This window comes from Rutilus rutilus, assembly GCF_951802725.1.
Source record: "Rutilus rutilus genome assembly, chromosome: 11".
NCBI classification, from domain to species: Eukaryota; Metazoa; Chordata; class Actinopteri; order Cypriniformes; family Leuciscidae; genus Rutilus; species Rutilus rutilus.
Window position 1 is genome coordinate 31610455 of NC_140216.1, and position 19965 is coordinate 31630419.

Genomic DNA, 19965 nt, shown 5'->3' on the forward strand with positions numbered 1-19965 from the left:
GTTCGCATACACTCGTGAGATATTGCACAAGTTACAAGTCAGTTAACTTGATAATCTCGTCAAAGCAGCTGATACACGGCACAACTGTCCAGCACAAATTTGATCCCGAGCCGGCAGCATTGCAATCACGTGAGCTTTCACGCTAAACACAGAGACCGGAGCTTTCAATGTTGCAGGCAGCTATAGCTTCAGATGGAAAAATTACCGAAATGTGTGTGCAAATGATTTGTTGAAAAGCAGAGAACAGTAGCCATTTCTTTCAACATAAATAACTAATCGGGAGGTTGGTAGGTGCTCGTAACGTGCTCAGCTTGACTCGTAATTCCTCTCACACGCTGTGAGCCGTGACCATGCAAGCATCAACTATTTCCACGTGATTTCTCCTGAGTGTAAAAAAATCATCTGCAAGCTCGTAAGGCAGCAAAAATCGCACCGTGTACGCCCGCCTTTACTGGAAGGAAATAGTGAAGGGAATGGCCAAATCCCCAAAGCATGCAATGTTTGCTTTATAATTCAGAGGGGACTTTGGAGGTGAGTAAATCATTTCTTTTTTCCTGTACAGAGTGTATGTGGCTGGTCTAAATGACCCATCACTAGAAGGAGTATTAATACAAATCCACATATGTTGGGTCCTGCACAGATATAGTGTGAAACAAACATAAGGACCCTTAACAAAACATTTGGCCTCAAATTAATCGTCACAAACAAAAAGTAAATCCAATCTGTATCTTCCGGAGCATCAGTCTCATTTGCTGGTTTACTGCTCTACATGTAATCTACAGTTGGTCCACGTTAACAAGCTTTGCTCCAATTTATGCTTCAATATAATGTTAATTTGTAAACAAAATGCCAACAATATAATTAACAGCAATGCTAATTAAAAGTAAAATAAAATTAACTTGATCATGCTAATGCCCTAAAAACAACAAGCATTGTAAAAAGTTTTCATTACATTTTATTCTAAGACTGGAAATGGAATGATGAAACCAAACTTACGGAAATATCTTATTGAAATCTTTAAGAATCCATTCATGCAAATGTCCGGCCAATGTCTTGTTCAGGTCAAAAACTTTAGCCCAATTTTTCGACCAATAGCATCCATAGTTCTTGCACAAAGCTCCAAGGATTTTATGGAACCCACTTCCATATTTATTCTGAGTTTAAAAAAAAAATGTGTTAAAAGGACAAGAAAATAGTGATTATGCAAAACATGTGAATCAAACTCACTGCTATCATTTTGTCTGTGGAAGCAACACATGATTTCACTGATTCTTCCACTCCCTTTGAGAGACACTGGTCCAAATCACTATAAATGTCATCAAAATATTTGCCCAGGTCATTTAGTGACGTCATTAGGTTCTTCTCAAATTCCTTGACTTTCATTTCCATCTAAAACACATCCATACAAGAGCAGTGAATTAGATAATAATACATATTGGCATTCTAAATTCTAGGATTCTAAATACACTCTAATTCTAGTCATTCTAATTCTGACTCGTACCATTTTCTTGTCTGTATCTAGTTGGTCCCTTTGGATTAAGAGCAAAGTCCCCTTTGCTTCATTGACATAATCTCTGACCAGTTCTTTATGAATGCTCTTGTTAAGACTCCTCAGTTCATCCTGCAGCTTAGGGATTTCTAGAAATAAAGACAATGATGTGATTTGGACTCATTTAGTCAGTGCTTTATATCACTTAATAAATTATTTTAACTTCAGATTAATACAAAATATTTAAAAAAAAACAAGCAACAGTTGATTGAACATGATTATTTTTTGTCATGAATAATGTGGTAAAATGAAAGCAACACTGAAAAAAATGATTCTGACCCCTTGTAAATGTTACATGTTTTTATCTGGTTAATTTCACTGAATATAATGTGTTATTTAATCCTACTTATTTTTTATTATTAATTTTCAAATTCACTGCTCTTGTTTAAAACAAGTTAATTTCATTCAATTAAAAGTAATTAGAAAAAAATAAGTTTAATTTAATTTCCATATTCACTGTAAAATGAATACGCTATATCTACTCAATAAAATTGTGCAGATTACAAGCAATATTATTAATTAAATTTAACACATTAGAATTGAGTAATAATTAATCAAATTAATTCCTTAAAAGTTAACCATTTTACACTTTTTAAACAAAAATATCTGTATAACAGACAGACGTCAAAGATGAATTAAGAACTCTTTATTTTTTATTGCCAACATTTGAGAAACCTGATGGTAACAAGCAGAATCACTGAAGGAGAAAACTGTAATGTTACAACCGTAATTTTAAAGCTGCCGTCGGCAACCCTGGAAGATTGAGTGGACTTAGCCAAATTTTGAATGTTTACAACTCTCATGCCCCTCCCCCACTATCAACTAATACCCTCCCATCGAGTTTGTGCTGGTCAGTGCGTGCACCAGATTTTCGGTGAACGCGCCCTTCTCATCAGCATCGATCAACACCATGGAGCAGTGTTCGAATTATACCGTGAGCTTCGAGGGGTACCGCTATTTCGACTGGTGACGTCACTTTTTTGCCCATTTTATAGGCTTACACAGAAGAACCACTAATCTATATCAGAGTTTTTCCTGGCTCAAAATGAGGCGGAGGTGGTAAAATCGTAACTCTAGGGGGGTTCGGAGGCATGCCCCCCCGGGAGAAAATTTTGTACATTTTAAAGTTAAATTCATTAATCTGGTGCACTTTGAGTCACTCGAATCTGTTTTTAAAAATAAATAATAATCCACCCGCCAACCGCCTATATTCTTTGATTTAGATATCTGCATCTGATCATCACATTACAATTATTCAATTAAGCATGATAATATGGTAACATATCACACTGAAGTAGGCTGATTTAAAATGAACATTTATTTAAAATAAAAGTTCTTCTTTTGGCAAAATTACATTTCCTTTATAACCTAAACAGAGGCTTTACTCCCTTTAAACTTAAATTGTCAATGTTTCATTTTTGAAAACACTTATCGGAATAATTTTTTGTACCTTTATAAAGGGCATTTTCCCCCTAATTTTATTTAATGCATGCTCTAAATTTCATTTCAAATTCTTACATTTTATCAATACATTCAATTAAAATAATAAGACACTAGGCTGTTACCAATCAAATTAAATAATTTACATTGAAAAATTATAACTGTATTAAATGAGATTATGAGATTGTTTTGAATATTTTTTGAATATACAAATAAGGAATGTTGAAAAGAATCATACTTTATTAAACTAAACCGCCAGTAGGAGGCGGCAGGCGACCGTCTTAATGAGCGAGTCATTGAGTCATTAATTTAAACGATTCGTTCAAACGGCTGATTTATTCAGAATGAGGCAGTTTAATAATGGGTAATTGAATCTTTGACTCGAGCGATTAGTTCAAAATGCTGAATCATTCAGTAGCCTAATGAATCATGGATGCGTGTTGCTGTGAGATGCGCTATGGTTCTGTTTGGAACTATTTTCGCTGCTGAAACAGAACAAAAACAGTCATTGCGTCTAAAAATGTAAGTAGCCTAACTTAGTTTTAATTATTTGTTTATTGAACTGTTATGAAATCAATATCTCGGTTTCAATCGTGATAGCATTCAGGAAAACAGCATTCTGGTCGTGTGTAGCCTATAATGTTATTGTTTCTTAACTATAATTAATATGTTATAAATAACTGCGCGAACCTCAACAGCGCAACTTTGTTACCGTCTGTACATTAGATAAGTTACCATGATGGGAGTCCCGTGTCTTTATTACACTCAACACATTATAATGATTTATCTGTCATCCACCCTCGATTGAATGGAATGTTGTTATTACTTGGCCCGCTCGACTCGCGGATTATGATCTGTGCAAACTAATCGAGTAGCCTACGTATGTAACGCAGCTAACGTTAGTGATATAAAAAAACCATGGTAAAGAACAGAGGCTGAACGTACCAGAAAAATAATACAGCCCGATGGGGGGTAGGGTTTGAAATCGTATTTAAATACATACTATTTTGGATAGGCTAACATTATATATTTTTTTATTTTTTTAAATCTGTACCCCCCAACTATTATTTTCCTCCCTTTTGGGAGGTACCAAGTCTCATCTAGGGGGGTCGGACCCCCCCAATACCCCCCGTAATTCGAACCGTGCCATGGAGTACTTATAAAGTAAATGGTTGATTGCAAGCTCTGACCTCCTAGCTCTTGAGGTTAACCGAGGAATTGGAATCTTTTCCGCCATCACTCTTCCTTACTGCGCGAACTTCAGGCGTGTGTATGTGATTGTAACGTGCGCGAGGGGGTAACGGGATCTGTGGCGTGTGCACGACCTGTGATTGACAGTCAGATCTCACACCCCCCTGCGCTGATTGGACCTGATGAAGCGGGAGCGGTGGATTTTTGCAAAACAAATAACACGCTCCAGGTGGAGTTAGAAGCTCGGGTCTTTTTCTAAAACCACCTTATTAATGTTGTTCTGTCGGATTATAGTGTCGATTACACTGAATATGATAAAAAAAAATTTTGCCGACGGCAGCTTTAAGTTACAACCATAATTTTAAGTTACCATCATGGGGATCAGTGGGTGTTTAAGTTGGGCTCTTTACCCTGAAACCAATAACATAACACTTTGATTGGCGACTGCACTTGAGTTGTAACAGCCAGTTGAACTAAAGTGTAAGGAAATCTGATGGTATTGGTTGTGTTTAACATAATCATCATTTCACAATCAATTAACCTGATACAAATCACCTTCGAACATAAGCTCATTATTTATTCATGCAGCAATGCATAGTGAGAGCCATGAATGAGTTTTGATTGGTGGCACCCAGAATGCACTGCAACATGCTTTATAATTGTCACAATTGTTGAGATTCACAGGCTGGTTCTTGAAAAAATTGAGTAAATTCAACTTAAAATAGTTTAGCTAAAATTATGAATATTATTAATCTGAAATTACTTATAAAATATAAGTACAACCAATTTACAAAATATAAGTACACTCAACTTAAAAAATATATCTGGATTTAGATAAATTTATTTCGTGCAACCCCTTGACGTAATAAAATTAAGTAAATTCAACATAACATTTTTTTCAGTGAATAGACAGAAGATAGTTTACCTGTTTCACTAGATTCCAGATTTAAATTGTGGTCAAAGAATGCATTGGAACTTACAGTTAAAACTTTGAACTGATTGTCAGTACTGAAAATTTTCTAAAAAGAAAAAAGTAAAGCAATATGAATAAAATTACAAGAAAACCATATATATCATATATATATATAGTTTTTATAAAGTAATGTAACAATAAAAATTAGTTAAAGTAGTACCTGAAGTTTAGATTTTTCAAACTTTTCTTTGACCTTCATCTTGGCATGTTCATTTCTATGAAGTATGCATACTTTTTTCTCTTCCTAAATGATTAACAGAACACACACACATAAGCTGTACACAGGTTTATAGTAAAATCTGATTCAGTGGTTGATTGTGTACTATCTCTTTTTCCTCTCCGTAAATTATTACATTCATGAAATTGCAGTCACAATGATACTAGCTCTCACCGACATAAGTAAAAACAGCAAATTTACTCAGAACCAGCAGTACAAGCTTACAACTAATCTATGAAAACAAAGGAGCAATACTACACAAATACAGCTAGTACATTTCTGTGCATTTTGCACACCTTGTCTTCTGGGATTTGATCTCTAAGAAGCCGTGTACATCTAACAAGAAATATTTAAACAAAAGATACAAGATTATTAGATTTAGACTTAGAATTATACCACTTCCCAGCCATTTACTACCTATATGTTATATTCACGAAATACCTCATATAGGCTACTGGATCGATCTCATCAGTCTTTGTACAGATGAAGTTGATGCTTTTGCATTCTCCTCCTGGTCCCAGTTCTTCAGTGCAGTGCTTTACCATCCCCCAAGGGCCACTGTCAGTGCTTGCTCGATTAATAGAACTTACAATCCACACAGAAGAGCATTCTGTCAGTTTCTACAGGATTTCAAATATAGCCGCGAATTAGGGGACTTCTTGTTGGTATTATAATATATTAATTGTGTGGTTAATCTGGCAAACTGTTCTTTTTAAAGGAGCATAGTAATATATTTACAGATTTCCACAGATCATCTCTAATCTTGTTGCAGTCTCCAGACCCTGGAATATCAACAAGCACAATGTGCTCCAGAAGTTCACGACAATTTGGAATCTTGATCGTCATACTCTTCACAAGCGGCCAGTACCAGTCACCGAAACTTGACTCACTGTGTTGTATGTAACTTGCAACATCATTGATAAATTCAGAGACCTGTTGAGATAACAAATTGGTTTGTTTTACCTTGCTGTAAAGCAAATAAAGAATGCATTATACATTTTTATATGTTAAATATTCAACAGTCTCCTAAAACTTACATCACTTTTTGAGAAACTGTTTGATCTTTCCTTAATAGTGAAACTTTCAATCTTAGCAAATTTGTCATCTTTCTTGAGCTCTTCTAATGTTTTCTTGTCTGCATCAGCTCCATACAGTGCAGTGATCTTTTCTACAGCAATTTCCAACAAGTCATCATTCCTGTCATCACTTTCATCTGACAAAACTCTGAAATGATCTTCAAGCTCTTTCTCCCACTCCTGCAGAGGTACACAAAACACAATATAGTGAAAAATATGGCATTGTTCCATTCCCTACAGTTGGATTTATTTACATATTTATAAAGAACTCTGATTAGAAGCATAGTCAGATGAAAACAAATGAGGATACCTCTTTAGAGTACAGTTCAAACTCTGCTGTGTAGTTGGAGTCAGTTAGATTGGCTTCTACCTGAGTAACAACGGCTGTACAGGCACCAAAACAACCAGATGGCAGTAGATACTTTATCCCCAATATTGCACTTAATAGGGAGCTCTTCCCTTCTCCTGATGTTCCAAAAATCCCAATGGTTGCCTTCTTCCTGCTGCCTTTATCTATTTGATCTGAGTTTTTGGGAAATCTTTTCATAATTTGCCTCGCCTTCTCCATGATCTCATCTGTGTGAAACAAAGACGACAAAGAGCAGCCGTGTTTCTGCTTTAATAAAAATTGTATACACAACATTAGTGACAGATGTTTAATTATATTGTTTTATATTGTTTACATGTTTTACCAGTGCATAGTGTGTAATTCTAATATATATTGTTCAGTCAAGTGGCATTTACGGCACAAGTGCTTGACTCAAAATGTTAAATATGAAGTTCCCTTTCAAGGAAACTCGTGCTGTGTCGAGTGACGCAGTGGGAACGCTCTGCGTGATAATGTATTAAAGCACACGTGAAATCAATCCAATGGTGTGGCAAACGTCAGAGGCGGGTGACGTCACAAACCAGGAAACTATAAAGCCTCATCACTTCCTCTGACGCTTGTTGTGCTCGCCGTCATCTCGCTGAATGTCCTCACATGCATTTGCGAGAGCTCACTTGCCTGGCAGATCTTGATAGCCCCTTCCAGCATCAGTTCCATTTCCCTCAGTACTTCACTGACTTGTTTTATCCTCCACACCAAACACGATCTGGTCTCTGAGCATGGAGTCCCTCAGTGTTGCAAAATTGCATGACTGTGCTTTAAGCTTCAGGTCGGTCAGAAAGTTATCAAAAGGTTCGCACTGTTGCTGAACTCATGAGCGAAAAACATCTCTCATATGTTTCGTTCTTTTTCGAAGAGCAGTGGGCATCAACTTCTCAAGCACTTTATCCAGCTTATCTTTGTCATCAGCATTATCATATACGAAGGTAATGTATACTTCTATGGCTTGAGGGCCTGCTATAATTAGCAGTAACGCTACCTTCCTTGTGTCCGGCTTCGTCTCTAGGCCCATGGCCGCGATATACAGCTGAAACTGCTACTTGAAGGTGCGCCAATTACTGTCGACATTCCCTGTTGGTTTTAAACTACCCGGTGGCTTCAAAGAATACTTGTCACTTTTCACAATGCACCCCGTTCTGGTTTTATTCCTGGTACCATGTTTTGTTCATTGTTGTCCATGAAATAAACTGCATCTTTTCGTGAACATTTCTCTGCTTTTATTCTCTCCTGCTGGTAGGTTAACAACCACCACTACTGACCCCCTCTGCTACACTATGAAATTACAACTAATCATTACACGTGTTATCCACACCAATTACAAAAAATCAACTGTAACACATCATTTAGCCTTGGTTGCTTCAAAGAAAAAGAATGCCTTTTTGAATTCACCTTAGGACTACAATAAAACGACTTTTTTTATTTTTTTTATTAAAAACCTTTAAATACATTAGCTACAATATTTATTATTTAATTAAGATAGTGCCTATTTGGAAACATCGAGATATTTTAATCCTGAATGGAATTTTGCCTGTTTTGTATCATCAGGCTGGCTATCCAACACTCTCCATATGAAAGACGGGACATTAAAGGGATAGTTCACTTTGAAATTAAATTTTGGTATGTTTTAGCATACCTCAAGGGCATCCAAGATGTAGGTGTCTTTTGTTCCGCAGTAGTTTCAATTTTGATATTTTTAGGTCAAACCGTTCTTGTCTGTCAGTCATATAATGCAGGCCTGTGGTCACCACCTCAAAGAGCAAGCACAGAGTCCAAATTAAAACAATTCCCCATCGTCCAAATTAAACAATTCCCCATCGTAAGTACACTTTGATGGCCTAAGACACGAAACGAGCGGTTTGTGTGAGAAAACTAACAGTATTTATATCGTTGTTACCTCTTGAACACAGCCGCGTCCAGTGATCTGAGGGCGCGGGCGGGTATAGATATATACACTAGATGTAGACTGCAGTTCATTGGAACGAAACCGTAGCATTACTTAGTATTACGTAGTATTACTTTATAACATGCAGTTTCAACTCCACCAAATTTTAGGTTGTTTTATTATTGTACAGCAAATGTCAATAGCTCTTTTTTATTTTTCATGTTTGTAGGCTTATTTGGAAATTACTATAGTTGTAGTATTTAATCCTTACTGTTAATTGACATTAGCCCCACTTGCGTTTCAAAATGCGGCAATTGCTGCTGTTTTGCAAAATGTCCCTTTGCGCCACCTGGCGGTCATTTTGCAAACGACTTTGAAATGCGACTGGTTTATTTTTCGTTTATTTTGCAACTGGCACATTTTCATCCTTTCACATCACAGGAAGTTTCTGAGGTTTGCTTTGGGGGACAAAGCATCCCAATATCGAATATTCCCTTTGGTCTAGCTTTATCACACACTTTAACAAACTGAGTGGATGTTTGCAGCTTTAGCGCCTCTGCACCTTCTGGGTATTCGCATCATGAACTACATCGCAATTGGTTGAGTCTAGCTCATCCTGTAGAGATGGGCTGAGGCCCGGGGAATAGAGGCTTCATCCTGAGGTGGTAAGGCAAATATGGAGGGTGTTCGACCAGGCCCAAGTGGATCTGTTTGTATCTCGAGAGACGTCTCACTGTCCACTCCCGTTCTCCCTCACGCATCCAGCTCCTCTTGAACTGGTTGCCATGGTACAGACGTGGCTGAGGCTGCATCTGTACGCCTTTCCCCCGATCACTCTGCTCCCGGGGGTTCTGGAGAGAGTTTGCCAGGACCAAGATCATCTGCTTTTGATGGCCCCTTTGGTGGCCGGGCCCAGCACATAGACTCTGGTCTCTCAAATGAGGTTGTTGGGATCATACTTCAATCCAGAGCTCCCTCCACAAGGAAGCCGTACGCCTTGAAGTAGAGAATGTTCACTTCTTGGTGCAGTGATCGTCAGCTGGACCCAGTTAACTGCCCTTTTGGTAAAGTGCTGGAGTTCCTGCAAGAGTTATTAACTGCAGGGCTATCCCTGTCTACTTTAAAGGTTTATCTGGTTGCCATAGCTGCTTACCACATTCCTTTGGGTGGAATCTCTTTAAGGAGAAACACTTTAGTATCTCGTTTCCTTCGTGGTACTTTGAGTCTGAGGCCCACAGCTCGCACCAGGGTGCCGACCTGGTATTTGGCCATTGTACTTTAAGGCCTATCCCTGGTTCCCTTTGAGCCTATTGAGGAGGTTCCAGCCAAGTTCCTGACCTTGAAAGCTTTGTTTCTCCTCACTTTCACTTCTCTTAAAAGAATAGGAGATCTGCAAGCCTTGTCAGTTTCAACTTTGTGCCTGGAGTTTGCCCCTGGAAGGGTCAAGGCGTTCCATCACCCTAGGCCTGGCTACATTTCTAAGGAACGTTCCTTCTGTCCTCCTCCCTTTCATGATCCAGACCAGGAAAAGATTAAACTGCTGTGTTAGGGCACTGAATGGTTATGCACAGAGCTGCCCTGTGGCGTAAATCGGAACAACTGTTCATATGTTTTGAGCCCCCTTACAAAAGATTCCCAGCATCAAAGCAGATAATGAGCAAGTGGGTAGTTGAGGCTATCTCACTCGCTTATGAGTAGGCTAGACATTGGCTATGTCAGTCCGTTCCCACTCTACTAGGAGTATGGCTGCCCATAAATCTCTTGTGTCAGAAGTTTCTCTTCACAACGTTTGTGATGTGGCAGGCCGCATACATTCGGGAGGTTCTACTCTCTGAACCTGGACTCTACACCAGGTTCCCAGGTGCTCTCATCCTAGTGCTGCTCTTCACAATTTCACACAGGACAGACACTTCTTGCTATGGTTACGTTAGTATAGAAGTTTCCACAGCGTCAATCAACTATAACCTCGGTTCCCTGAAGAAGGAACTGCATCGCCCTGCCATACCTCCTACATGCCTGTCAGCAACTTACTTCAGCCTATTAGAAGCTAGCGCTGCTTTGTTAGGGCAGAATTTATAGTTTCCTGGTTCATGTCGTCAACCGCCTCTGACGTTCTTCCAAACCATTGGACTGATTTCACATGTGCTTCAAGACGTAATCACGCAGAGCGTTCCCACAGCTTTAATCGACACCTCATCTCATACCCTCTTCAGGGAATCGAGGTTACAGTCATAGCCAAGGTGTTTCCCTGTTCTGTGTTGCTGTGGGTTTCCTCCGGGCACTCCGGTTTCCCCCACAATCAAAATAATTGCAGGACAGGTGAATTGGAGACTCTAAATTGTATGTCTGTGTGAATTATCCCTGTGATGGACTGGCCATCTGTCCAGGCCAGGGTATTATACGGCCTGAGATGCTGGGATAGGCTCCAGCATCCCTGTGACGCTATATAGGACAATCAGTTTGGATGAATGCTGGATGAATGTGATACCTATATGACTATTAGGCAACCAAGTGATTAGTTACAAGTGGCAGGTAAGAGGTGGACAGATTCAGTTTTTACTTGCCTATTGTCAGCGGTGAATCCATACTCAAGTTGGATGATTTATGATCACGCTTTCTTTTAGTACCTGTATCAGAGAATTAATTACACTCATTATTTTGCCTCAATCAAAGAATGTACAATGATCTTTAATTTGTATACCTTGTCTAGTCATTGTGGGATGGATGGAAAGTCCTGGATGGGAAGAACATACATTCTTATTAAAGATATATTGTTTTTTCTTAACAACCAATCTTTTTTTCAACTATACAACTAACTAATTACAACTTATAATTATATTTGTTATTCTAATTAATTTATTTGCTCACCATCAGAGGAAGATGAAGATTGTGATGGTACAGGAAGAAGTGGAGGTATATTCTTCTTCATCCCATGAAATGTTTCCATCTCTTCTTTCAGTGGTCCAGAAATGGCTGATCTACTAATTATAGGGAAAAGAAAGTGGAAAAAAATGTACAGCTTTACTAATTATAAAATGTACAGCTTTACTAATTATGATGTCCTCAAAATATGTACAGAACCACTGTCCCAAATCAACAGATACTGCAAATTGTATTTCCAGTTAATTCAATTAAATCACATTTTTTTCGATAGTGCTTTTATAAAATACAGATTGTCAAAGCAGCTTCACAGAGATCAACAGGAAAATAGTAGACCAAATTATGTAAAAAAAATGTTTGGTGCTAACTGGTTGATAGTAGTTATAACCTAAATGGCTCATGGTACAATGAATGAGCCACTTTAATAATCGAGTTGGGAACATTTCTCTGCTCCAGCTCACCACTTTTGCTCCTGAGCAAAACCCAAGAACTGTGAGTCACTTTGGAATGACAGTATCGTCTAATCTTCATTAAAGTTTGTTTAAAGCATATTGTTTACATTGGGTAAAGTCAGAATGTTGGAAGGATTTTAACCCATGTGCTCAGAGTACTTCAGGTTTCTTTGTCCAAATGCCCATGCCCTTTTATTCACTATCCTCACCTTACATCGACTTCCATTGATTCGTCTTCCTCAGAGATTTTAGACTCATATTCACTCTCTTCATACACCTTACTCCCATCATCCCTTTCATCTGTTTTAGAGCAGTTTTCTTCTGATTCTTTGTCCCAGTCCTCATCCTTAGCATCAATTCCTAGGCAGTTTAATTGTAGCAGTTCACCATTTCCTTTGGATAATATCTCTATTTCATATACTTCAGTAGTATTGTTCTCCACAGTAGCTTTGACCATTTCTAGGTCCTCAGGTTGAAAGCAAACTATCACACTTTGTTTGAAAATAAAAATGCCAGACTTTTCTAAATGTCCAAATAACTGTGAGGCATAGCTTTTTAGAGCCAACATTATGAGTCCTGGGGTCAAAGGGCAGCCCTGATGTAGAAGTTTGTATTTCTCAACTGAAAAATCTTCTTTTGCATCACTGAGGAGATTTTCTATCATGAGAAGATCCTGGTTCAGAGTCGGGTTTGACCGTTTTTTCTGTTCTAGCTCATCCTTAATATGACTCCAACTTATTAAAGCATGATGTGTTTTGGGAGTGATCATGACAGCAGCTGACTCTCTTTGTACCCGCCCCTTTGGAAGGGACTCAATGACGTCATCTAGGCGTCTTGCCAGAATAGTTGCAATGATGAGGTAGTCAACATTAAAAAAGTGTTGACTATCATCATGTGGACTTTTCACAGTTTCATTAAAGTGTGTCTCAGAGCAGTTAAACGCACCGCTGTGGATTCTGTCATAGAGCATCTTTATGTATAAAATTAGATCCTGAATTTTGTCTTTATAGGAGGATGCTGGGGTGCCGTCTGGTCTCGGTGTGTCTGACACTTGAAGAGATTGTACAGCTGACACAATGTCAACCTCACTGACTGCATTTGAGCTCTCTTCGCCCAGTGATGAACCAGTCTCATCAGTCAAAAGATCCTTTTTTAGATTCAGCCATTGGAAGATTGTTTGTATCTGTGGATCTTTCTGAATAGGCATCTCAGGGATGTTGATCTCTAAAGACACAGGCCGGTGGTCTTTGTTTTCACTTTTCTCTGAGTCTCTTATTTCACAAACTCCGACACGCCACATACATTCTTCTGGAACAAAGAAGTAATCCAGCCTGGACACAGGAGAGTCTTTAATGTAGAACGTATAATCTTGCTTTATGGGGTTCTTTCTTCTCCAGACATCAACCAGCTGAAGAGATTTCATGAACTTCTCTACAAATAACAGCAGTTTACTATGAGAACTATTGATTGTCAAATTGTTCCATTTTTTGTCGATAAATCTATTGAGAACTGTGTTGAAATCTCCACCAATCACCAGCAGCCCTGTGGTCATTGACTGCAGGTACCTTGAAAGTTTATCAAGGGTTTTTGTGTCTGTGTGATGATTATAAACACTAACAAGAGTGTACGACTGACCTTCCAGTTTACATTTCAACACAACATAAGCTCCACTGTTATCTTTTTCATCACTTATGTATTTGAAATCTAGTGTTTTCCTCACTAGTATGGCTGATCCCTTGCTGGAGGAGGTGTACTTTGTGTAGAAAATATGCCACTCATCTTTAAAGTCTTCTACAATATTTTCATCTCCTTCTCCAATGTGCGTCTCTTGAAATAAAATAACATCCACATTTTGTAGTTCTTGAAATTTCTGATCTCTGTGTCGCTTAAGTCCATTAACATTCCAGGTGATGAAGTTTATGGTATTTGAAGCCATTTACAGATCTGCTCTCACAGACCAAAAATCCTCAGTTTCCTGTCAAAACAAAAAGTGGAGGGTTGGAACATTTTGTTTTGTATTCTGATTGAATTTCTGAGACTTTCATGGTAGACATTTTATCCAAATTGATTTCAATGCTTTGCATTCAAAGTTTACATTTTATCAGGCCTGGGAACTCATGACCTTGGCTGCAAGTATCATGCCCAGTTTTATTTTCCTCTCCTTTCGGTTCTAAACATTGTGGTGTCAACAAATATACTTTCTTGCTGTATTCTTAATTCCATTACTTGGTTTGGCAGCAGTGTTGTGTTAGACATGATATATATCTGCATCTCCCCCAAATGCCACTTCCTGCTTAACAAGTTTAGATTCTTACAGAGCAGAGTATAGTATTAGTGATGTGACGTTCGGCACCGAGGCTTCGAAGCTTGTATCAAAAAAACGAAACATCTCACACTGAAGCAGTGTATCGGAGCTTGATTCGTTTTTCCATAACCACGTGATCCGTGACGTCCGAAGCTTCGTTTCTACACACAGTCACGTGACTGCTTCATATTCAGAATCAGATTAGAAAATAGTGCAAACCCCTTGAGCAGGTTTCGAGTGTCATGCCCTTCGGAAGTAGTAAATAAAAAAAGAAATAGACTTAGCCCTCACACTGTTGAACAAGTCCTGTTACTTAATAAGAATCTTAAATTTCTTAAATTACCCACAAAATAAAATGTCAGCTCCCCAGTTCACAAGCACTTCACCATTCCACAATAATTTTATTTTATTTCTATATATATATATACTGTATATATATATATTAGGACTGAGGCTAAAGTTTATGTGAATAAGGCTGCATTTGTTAATCAAAGCAGATTCATAAGAACTGTTTCTGTACACGTTAATTTGTCCCATTTATTATTATTATTTTTTTTTATGTTTGTTCATACATTGTGTAAGAACTACATCAACACTAACACATGAATTATGAGGATTATTTTATTGCTTTGCGGTTTACAGAGCACAAAGTGTTTTATTAATGTCAATGTCACATTTATTTATATAGCACATTTCCAAGGCCAGGGCCTACCAAAGTACTTCACAATAAAATACACAAAATATTAGTCGCATACTGAAACAATAAAAACAATAAAAATAACAAAATACTAAGAATAAAGGTACACATACAGTAGAATACAACACATTCACCAAGGCGGCTCCCCTGTGCCAAAAGCTACTTCAAACAAATGAGTCTTCAACAATGATTTAAAGGTGGACAGGCTACTAGCAGTCCGTACAGCTACGGGCAGTGAGTTCCAGAGAGTGGGAGCTGCCACTGAGAAGGCTCGGTCACCACTGGATCTCAATTTCGATCTAGGAACCTCCAGGACCATCAGGTTGGCTTCTGGTCCATTACATGAAACAATAAAAAAAATGGATGGGTCTTCTAGGACAGAAAGACAGCTTTTCCACCTTTTGACCACAAGATGTCGTAGTTTGTAACCATTTGCAACGTGTTGAAAAGCTTCGAGTAATACCATTTTACAATACAGTCGAGGGTGAAAGCCCCGGTGCTTCACAAAGCTTCATTTCACCATCACTACATAATATCAATAAACCTGTAACGCTGTGGTGTACTCAGGAACAGGCTGAAGACTCAGAAGATGAAATCCAAACAACACTTTAATAGCAGGCTAACACTCAAGAACCAGGTAACAGGCAGGGAAACTCACATTAACACGGTGTAGGTATTACAGTGACCAGACAAAGAGTGCAGGAGAAGGAGCAACTTAAGTAGTGAACATAACACAGCTGACGCACATGAACTAATAATGACGGTAACCAAGAAGACGGATGGGTTGCATGTGACAGATGAAAACACACTTAAAGTCCATGAACAAAACTAAACTGAATGTGACAAAACCAGTGTTACATGTTGAAAATCAAGTGTCTTCCTAAAACATCAAGAAAACATAAATAAAATTTGCTTAAAACTGGTCAAGCTTTCTCTGTCTCTTGTCATGATTTAAAAACCGATCTAAAACAACTAAGGAATAGGAGATTTTAACACTTAACACCCACTTAAATTCCTTGAATTTCTTGCTTCGTACAAATACATCCAATCTTTATACAAACATCAAATTATAGATCAGGGTTTCTCAACCTTTTGCCTATTGCGACCCACTTTTTTGTATGCCAGTCATACGACCCACTAAGGCGGGAAATAAATCAATAGCCTAACCGAAATGCCTCTTTAGACCTAGGCTACACCTTAGGCCTAGCCTATATGCTTATTATAATTAATTTCACGAAAACACACAAATATTTTAGATAATTAGGCAGACTATGAGGCAAACTGATTTTTTTACTCACGTTAATGTGACACTTGAGACTGCTGCTCTGAAATGATCATATCAAGACTCATAGTGTTGCACACAAACTAGCTGTTGTCAGCCTATTCCTGCTTTTTGTTTTCGTGGCTGCGTACAGTATAATAAGGTCTGGCATAGCAATGGGGCTAGTGTAACATTATGTAAAGAGAGTAGGCTAGGACCTTGTCCAATAAGAGCCGTTCGCGGCAATAATAAATTATTGTGATAGGACAGTTGAAAAACAGCGTTAGAAAGTTACGGTAGTAATGTGTTTTTATATGTCACAACCTTCAAATGGGAATAGATTTTTTGACATGCACAAATATAGGCTACAGTTTCCCGCTGTTTTTGCGCATAGCTAGGCCTACTAACTATTCTCTTACATTGGTTCTTGTTTTATACAGCAGACTTAATATTTATCCATTTCTGGTCATAATTTGGAGACAATGAGCATATGAACCGTTGTGCCGTGCTGCTTATAGGCCTATTTATCACGCAGTAAAAATGCCCAAAACCAGTCGTCTGTGGTTGAGAGTCTGAAACAAGGACTGGTGGGACGTTGTCCTGCTCCAAACAGACGCAGTGAAATGAGAATTATAGAATGACGGGACACTCATTTATATGGCACTTTATTCAACAGGAAGAACTGCTCGTTCAGCGCGACATACATCAGTAGGCTATACTATGCGCAGTCCTTTCAGTTTCGGTTTTCAATCCTTTCAAGTGTTTACCCCAGCAAACACAGAACGTTGGCACAACATACCCAACCTTATAACAGCGTTTTATCAACATGGCCAAAAGGTTGCTATAAATACGTTGTGTGGTGTGACTTTTGGAAGTGCAATTTGATTAGGCTACCATATGCAGTTAGTTTTCATAAAGTTGAATTAATGTAACCTTCTGTCATACTCTTCAAAGTGTACACTTGCAGGTGTTGCTTATAATTATATAGGCTAATTTACTGATAAGGATAAACAATATTTTTATCTAACATCTGACTAATCAAAAAATAAACTCAAAACATAAAATGCTAAATGGGGAATATCTATAGGCCTATCTAGCATAAAAACAAAAAATGGTCAGAACGTCATCTCTCCGTTGCTGGATGTCGCGCAACAACGTTGCTACAGCCCTGTGGCTTACAATTCTACGTTGTTACAATGTTGCCAGCACGTAGTCAGCGACATCGCCATAGCAGAAATGCAACGTGCCACAGACGTTGCCACAACGTAAATGTGTTTGCTGGGTACATGTCCTCTTGGTTGGATTAGAAAAGGAATAAACCACCCCTTTTCAATCCGATCAAAATTTCATTAGGATCGAGCTCATTTGGATCGATTAAGGTGTTTACATGAAGGCTTTTCAGTCCGATTGAGCCGTCAATGCGTTTACTAACGAATTATTTGGTTTCATGTAAAAGTATAGCCTAGGCAATTATGTGCTTTTTGTGATGCGCACTTATTGGGTGTGCCGTTGTAACACCGAGAAAGTCTCGAGACCCCCTATAGAATGATGTCGCGACCCACTGGTTGAGAAACACTGTTATAGTTGATGTCAAATGCTTATTTGATAAATCAGATAGGAATATTAATATGTATTTCTGTGGATTGTTTAAAAAAAAAAGAAAAAAAGAAGATTAAATACGGTCTGACATAAACTAAGTTTTAGAATTATAGCTAACCTAATGCACCATCATATTTTGAAGGAAAATTTACCTTTTATCTCTCGGGATAATGTCTGTGGGGCAGAACACTGCAGTCGATTCAGCTGTCGAATGTCTGAGTAAGAATTCTGACGTGAGATCTGATTCAACTGTGGGTGTCTCTTGTGATAAAGGAAAAGACAAAGACAATGAGAGAGGGACACTTTTTTCCTTTTATTTCACTTTATATTGCACCGGATACTTGTAAAATCAGTCGAATATATTTACTTGTTTTGATTGCTAAATGTACTGAGAAAGAATGTGACCTCTAACTGAAATTAATATCTTAAAGATTGAGAGTTTTTACATTTAAGCCAATTTATCAGTGAATAATATATTTGCATTTACTGAATTGTAAGCATTATGACGTTTGGGTAAAGTTTTTTTATGCACAAGAGTCACTGGCAGTAGTCCATTTTGTTGTGTGCAACCTATAGGTTTTTGTTTTACTTTAATGTGTAATATGTTTTTTTTTTTTTTTTACTTGATTCCTTATCAAGTGCTTTTTTTTTTTTGTAAGAGGTTACTTCACAACCTCTCAGCACTCTTTGAGGAACATACAGCTTGCATATTGTTATTGTTGCATAATATATTATATATATATATAGGCCTATATATATATATATATATATATATATATATATATATATATATATATATATATATATATATATATGCAACAATAACAATATAAAAAAAAAAAGAAAATAATAATGATTCAAAAAGAAACATGTTGAAATGTGAACTATAGACAGGTAGGCAACCTCTCAATGCTAAATTTATATACAAAAGTATGTTTTTATGTTCGATAATATGCTAAGATAAGATAGTAGTGTTTACTCTAATATGGTGTGAATTATAATGTTTAGACCCGTGTTTACTGTTAAATATTGTGTTTGTGGATATCTGCTCAAACGTATATATATATATAGCCTACATATAGTACATATATATACATACATATACACATATACATACATATACATATATATATATATATATATATATATATATATATATATATATATTAGGGCTGGAGGAATTAACGCGTTAATCTTTGCGATTAATTTGAAATGTTTAACGCGTTAAAAAAAATAACGCAATTAACGCAATTTTTTTTTTTGCCTCGTTTTAATGATTTCCTGTTGTGGCTGCTATTGAGAAGGCCGAACATATGCCGTCCCGCCTCTCCGTGTTCGGTGATCAGGTTTCATTCTCGCGCAGCTTTCATGAGCGGGTCTTTTCCGCTCCGTGTGTGCGGCGCGCTCTCCGTTCCGTGTGTGTGTGTGTGTGTCGGCGCGCTCTGTAGTTAACGGCCCAGCGGCGCGCTCTCCATTCCGTGTGTGTGTCAGCGACTCTGTCGTTAATGGCCCAAACGCTCCAATCATGTAGGCTACCTATCACGCACTGGAAAAGTAAAGTCCACTCAAATAATGTGAAATTTCTCTGTAGACTTCTGATGGTATAGTCATGCTGGGAAACAATGGTAAAATGACTTGCTCTGATCTCATGCTCTGGTAATAATAGCTTTATAGGACTATATTTTATTTTGATAATTAGTAGCCTAAAAAAAAAAAAAAAAAAAAAAAAAAAATCTGTTAAATTGATTATGTTGATTGATTATTGAAAATGATTTTTCCTGTGTTGTTTAATTTAATTAGGTGATTCAAAATATTGATGATTACAAGCTTGGGGGAAATGCAATGTATGTATGTATGTATATGTACTGTATGTATATGTATGTATGTGTATATATATATGTATGTATATATATATATATATATATATATATATATATATATATATATATATATATATATATACACATATATAAAAAAAAAAAAAAAAAAAAATGTACACAATTTTTTACCAGAAAAATCTAAAATGTATTCCCAAAATCGTGCAGCCCTATAGTT

At 37.5% G+C, this 19965-nt stretch overlaps 1 protein-coding gene across 1 annotated transcript in view; it reads right to left on the bottom strand.

Moving 5' to 3' along the window:
- The window catches only part of nuggc.1 (nuclear GTPase, germinal center associated, tandem duplicate 1), a 31520-nt gene extending 13346 nt beyond the window's left edge, over window positions 1-18174 (bottom strand). The window contains exons 1-15 of the mRNA XM_084424387.1: window positions 18063-18174; window positions 12258-14023; window positions 11585-11697; window positions 11418-11450; window positions 11281-11343; window positions 6757-7022; window positions 6408-6626; window positions 6109-6303; window positions 5812-5990; window positions 5667-5706; window positions 5314-5397; window positions 5106-5199; window positions 1502-1638; window positions 1228-1389; window positions 997-1154 (exon numbers count right to left, since the gene is read on the bottom strand). Coding sequence (XP_084280513.1) covers window positions 997-1154; window positions 1228-1389; window positions 1502-1638; window positions 5106-5199; window positions 5314-5397; window positions 5667-5706; window positions 5812-5990; window positions 6109-6303; window positions 6408-6626; window positions 6757-7022; window positions 11281-11343; window positions 11418-11450; window positions 11585-11697; window positions 12258-13984 — 3470 coding nt within the window. The 5' untranslated portion in view covers window positions 13985-14023; window positions 18063-18174. The remainder of the gene's footprint in view (window positions 1-996; window positions 1155-1227; window positions 1390-1501; window positions 1639-5105; window positions 5200-5313; window positions 5398-5666; window positions 5707-5811; window positions 5991-6108; window positions 6304-6407; window positions 6627-6756; window positions 7023-11280; window positions 11344-11417; window positions 11451-11584; window positions 11698-12257; window positions 14024-18062) is intronic.
- Between the last annotated feature and the right edge of the window lie 1791 nt (window positions 18175-19965).